General features: G+C 46.9%; 2 protein-coding genes across 4 annotated transcripts in view; one reads left to right on the top strand and one right to left on the bottom strand.

Annotated features, from left to right (window-relative positions):
• The window catches only part of CFAP43 (cilia and flagella associated protein 43), a 101,118-nt gene extending 100,770 nt beyond the window's left edge, over positions 1-348 (bottom strand). For both annotated transcript variants that reach the window (XM_010859400.1, XM_010859401.1), the window contains exon 1: positions 190-348. In XM_010859400.1, the coding sequence (XP_010857702.1) occupies positions 190-254 (65 nt within the window). In that variant the 5' untranslated portion in view covers positions 255-348. The remainder of the gene's footprint in view (positions 1-189) is intronic.
• Positions 349-4,634: 4,286 nt separating this feature from the next.
• Positions 4,635-4,979, top strand: part of LOC105002643 (glutathione S-transferase omega-1-like) — a 13,726-nt gene continuing 13,381 nt past the window's right edge. The window contains exon 1 of one of the 2 annotated variants that reach the window (XM_010859399.1): positions 4,635-4,812. Coding sequence is in view for 1 of the 2 variants with exons in the window: in XM_010859398.1 (XP_010857700.1) it covers positions 4,798-4,831 (34 nt within the window). In the remaining variant the exon portion in view is untranslated. Of the gene's footprint in view, positions 4,832-4,979 lie in introns of both variants that reach the window. The other variant, XM_010859398.1, reaches the window with a different exon arrangement.

Raw genomic sequence — 4,979 nt, 5'->3', positions numbered from 1 at the left:
CATTGAATAAGGAAATGAAGGGAGCGAAGTCACAGAGAAAGGAAGTCTGAAGGAAGGCGTTGGTGGCTGAAGAAGAGGTCGAATTTGTGGGACGGCAGGTCTACAGGACAAGATGAAGCAAAGGGTAAGGAGAGGTTGTAGTTCTGAGGGAAGAATTTCCGCGAGGAGTCAGTCGCAGGGACGCCGCACCTCACGGACAGGGACGCGCCAAGGGCGACGTTGTGGACTTCATCTCGCTCCCGGCCTTGCGCCATGGCCCAGATATTTCTCAGCCGGCCGGGGGCAGCCAACACCTGACCCAGGACAGGGTCCGCAACGGTTACCTAAGGTCCCTGGCTGCTGGGCTGGCAGAGCCGCCACTGTTTACACCGTATCCGGGATACCGTAACTCCTGAGCCCATTGGTTCTGCCCTTTAAGCTTCTCTCTCTTAAGCCAAGCGGATTGGTGGAAGAGCTGAGCTGTCTCAACCAATGGGAGAGCGGAGGGCAAAACAAGAGGCTGGCCCCGGGTGGGTGCTGGAGTGATCCAGCCTCGGACAAGTAATTACACAAATAATAAATGGCATTAACAGGCTTTAGTATTGAGTGCTGACCGTGCCAGACGTTGTTCCAAGGGCGGTTCAGATATTATTTCATTTAATATTCAAATCCTCTATCAGACCCATTTTGTAGAAAAGAAAAGCAGGGTGAGAGAAGTAATTGCCCAAGACTACAAAACTGAGAGGGACTTAAAGCCAGATCGAGTCTAAATCTAGAGCTTCAAACCTTTGGTTACTAATTACATACTCTAATATACCCTCCACTATTTCAAGGAGGCATTCAGCTTCTGGAAGTAACGGATCAAAAGATTCGCAGTTTGTTCTTGCTTCCTCCCTTCCCTCTCTTGCCCTCCCCACCTTTACTTTTGCACTCCTTCCCTCCCTTCTGGTCCTCTTTCTTCCCTTCTTTACGTCTCTCCTTCTCATCTTGCCATCTTCTCGTCTTCATTTCACTCGCACATATTAATATTTACCGAGTATTACTGTGCATTGTGCTAGTCGCTTGGAACAAAATAGTGAGCAAACCAGATACAGTTCCTTTCTTTGTGGAACTTAGAAGAACTTCCTTCTTAGTGGGGCCCAGCGAGTGAGGAATAGACATCCATTTCATTACATAAAGGTAGAATGGTAGATTGAATTAAGAAGAAAAGAAGAACGATATTATGAGGGCTTATGGTGTAATTCTCTCCTGGTTGCATGGGCAGTGTCAGAGCTGATTGCTGTGTGCATGTGCTGTTTTCATTGAGATTTAAAGGATAAAGAGTGATGGCTGAGGGGCAGGGGATGGGGAAGGAATAGAGGACAGTTTTTAAAAAAGTATCAAGGCAGGACAACAGATGGTAAGAACTGGGAAGGGCAGTGTTATTGAAATAGAGGAAGGTCAGTAGAAAACACTGAAGGCTGGAGAAGGAGCAAGGGACAAGTAAAGGCCAAGTTGTGAATGCTGATCTTTATCCTAAGAGCCAGGGGAAGACATTGCTGCTGCTGCTGAGTCACTTCAGTCGTGTCTGACTCTGTGTGACCCCATAGACGGCAGCCCACCAGGCTCCCCTGTCCCTGGGATTCTCCAGGCAAGAACACTAGAGTGGGTTGCCATTTCCTTCTCCAATGCATGAAAGTGAAAAGTGAAAGGGAAGTTGCTCAGTTGTGTCCGACTCTTCGTGACCCCATGGACTGCAGCCTACCAGGCTCCTCCATCCATGGGATTTTCCAGGCAAGAGTACTGGAGTGGAGTGCCATTGCCTTCTCCGGGGAAGACATTAAACGGTTTAGAGGAATGACAAGATAAGATTTATGTTTATAAAAGATCATTCTGGCTGGAGGATTATCAATTGGGTAGGAGAGTGAGGAGAATAGAAATAGGAAGATCTGTTAGGAGTTGATTTCATGATTCTAACAAGGGAAGCAAAGCAGGGTTGTCAAGCTGAGCACTGCCGGCATCTGGGACTGGATATGGGGTGAGTCTCACTGCAGGATGTTTAGCAGCATCCCTGTGAGTAGCACCTCTACTCTTGTGACAGTCAAAAATGAATATAGGGACTTCCCTGGTGACTCAATGGTAAAGAATCCACTTGCCAATGCAAGAGAAATGGGTTTGATCCCTCATCAGGGAAGATCCCACATGCTTCAGAGCAACTAAACCAGGGAGCACCAACTACTGAGCCCATGTGTGACAATTACTGAAGCCTCGACACCTTGGAGTACTAGCTCGGCAACAGAAGCCACCGCAATGAGAAACCTGTGTACTGAAACTAGAGAGCAGCTCCCACTTGTTGCAACTAAAGAAAAGCCTGCACAGCAGCAAAGATCCAGCACAGCCAAAAATAAGTAAGTAAGATAATTTTTTTAAATGTCTGTGGATATTGTCAAATGTTCCCTTGGAGGGGGGGCAAAATCACCCCCAGTTGAAAGCCATTGAGGAGGCAATGTGTTAAAAATATTTTAAAGGTAAAAACCTATATCAGGACTTCCCTGGTGGTCCAGTGAAGAAGACTCTGTTCCTAGTGCAGAGGGCCTGGGTTTGGTCCCTAGTCAGGGAACTAACCCCACATGCTGCATCTCAGAGTTTGTAAGCCACAACTGAAGACCACACATGCCACAGTGAAGATCAAAGATCCTGCATGTTGCAACTGAGACCTGGCACAGCCAAATACATAAATATGAAAAACAATAACAACAACAGCTATGGGCTTTGGTGATGGATTGATAAAGAGGGGTAAGAGAGAAGGAAGAATCCAGGATGCTCCTGGGAGTCTGATTATCACAATCAGAGATGGTGGTGCACTTTGCTGACATGGGATGAGGAAGGAGTAGAGCTATGTGTTTCTGCTCTGAAGAATTTCTTTGCTGAAATGTGAGTGCCAAACACAGGTGGTGCTTGGTGTTAAGGGTCTGCACTGATTGGCTGACAAAATCCCACATTGCTGAGCCACAGAGAGAAGTGGCTTGGACAACAGTCAAACTTTCTTCTCAAGTACTTCTTAAGCTCGGGATAGTTTCTGTTGCCACTCCCTCACTAGTTGACTTATTTGTGTTCCATCAAGCCCTCCCTACACCCCACCCCACCCCCAGAAAACACAATATTCCTTTAACTACAACTTGAGCATTTTAAAGCCATCACTAGAAAAGAAGGTGAGGAGGCAAATCTTGCTACTGCTCCCAGAGTAAATGGCAGGTAGGTGAGGCAGAAGGTGAGAAGAAGTGTGAACTCTAGGAAAGAGATACTGATCTGGGCTGGAATTAGCCATGACCTGGGAAGTCGAACCTGCCCTTTGCTAGAGCAAAGGAGAAACTGAACAAAATCAAATTGAAAAAGCATTGGAAAAGCATATCTTACTCTCTGCAATCTGACTGGGTTTTAGATGAAAATGGAGGTCTCTAACTGGGTTTCTGGGGAATATCTGTGGCTGGTATTCAGGTGGAGATGCCGTGACCTCTACACCGTGCAGATCACAGGAAGAGGAGTGCTCTTTCTTTCTTAGTCTGGAGGTGAAAGACAGACTATCCCAGAAAATGGACTTGGAGGGACAATTGAGGAAAATGGGTGAGTTCTCACTGTGAATGATTTTTGATATTAGAAATAAAATCTAAGACCCATAATTTTTTAATCTAATCAGTGATGCAAGGAGCAGCCCTGAGCTTCCAAAGATGATAAGCAGTGTGTTTCACTATTTTTAGGAAGCCTGCAATCCTCCTAAACCCATTTTAGCTCTTTCAACTTTCTTTCCTTGCAAATCTCCATCCCATCATCACTAGACCAGTCCTGGACAGATTAAGCCTAATCCTCACCTTGAGGTTTTATCCCTTTGTAGATCTCAGCTTGTCTTAAAGGCCAAAAGAGCAAAGGTCTATTCGAGTTTATGGAGCTCTAAAACCCAAAACCTGTCCAGAACCATCCACAGGAAAACAAAACAACAACAAAGGACATTTATTTTCCAAGAAGAATTCATCTCACTCCCAGCTTCTCAGCTTTTCTTGGGTTGTAGCCAAGGTCTGTGATATCTGAAAGATGACTTTTCTCATCTCGCTAAAATGTTCACCCATGAAGTAGGTTTTCTAGGATCTTTAAACATGGAAAAAGATTATACAGCATATTGGAAATTACTCCATTTATTAAGTACACGTATCAATGACCTTCTGTGTATTAGACAAGTATTTGCTTTTTGTGAAAGGCAATGTGTACAAGAAAATTGAGAAAGCAACATGTGAGCATCATTTCTCTGGATAGAAAGATGTAAATAATCAAAGTTTTTACAGTAAAGGTAAGCAGTTGCAACAGAGTATCTACTTATTTTCCTGTAATTGATCCGTTTTATAGTAGTCATAATAAACCTCAATTTATTGAGTTCCTACTATGTATTAAGAACTTAGTAAAAATAGAATCCTTCCAACAACCATACTGCAGAAGAAACAGGCTCAGAGAGGGTGAATTTAAGACTCCAGTTTTCACATGTACTGCAAAGGCGCCTGCAGTGGGAATATCGGCTGTGATCTCCCTCCAGGCGCCCAGGCTGCGGTAGTTGGGTCTTCCTTCTTGGAGAGGGTGGGGAATCCGCCTGCGCGCTGGGTCGGGTCGCCCAGGGGCTTCTGCGCTCAGGTTTCCTTTCAGCGCCCGGGCAGCGCGGGTCCCTGCGCACACAGCCCAGGGCGGGCTGACGGCTGCCCCAGCCTGGCACTTCTGAGAAAAACAGGGGAGGCGCGACCGACTTCCTGGTTGAACTTTAAACTCCATTGGGAGCTCGGCCTGTGCTGCGCTGCAATGTCCGGCGGAACGGTCAGAAGCCTGGGGAAGGGTGAGGCTGCCCTCCGCGATCTGCAGCGGGGATCTGGGCGACCCTCGGCCGCGGGTCGGCGTGCGGCTGAACCTCCTGGGAAGGCACCCGCCCGGGGAAAGAGGCCGGGGCCGCAGCGACGCGGGACCTCTCCACCGCTGGGTCCGGG

This window comes from Bison bison, unplaced genomic scaffold (genome assembly GCF_000754665.1).
Source record: "Bison bison bison isolate TAMUID 2011002044 unplaced genomic scaffold, Bison_UMD1.0 scf7180017864456, whole genome shotgun sequence".
Lineage (NCBI taxonomy): Eukaryota > Metazoa > Chordata > Mammalia > Artiodactyla > Bovidae > Bison > Bison bison.
Note: the sequence above shows the minus strand (reverse complement) of the source record. Positions and strands in the feature narration are given on the sequence as shown.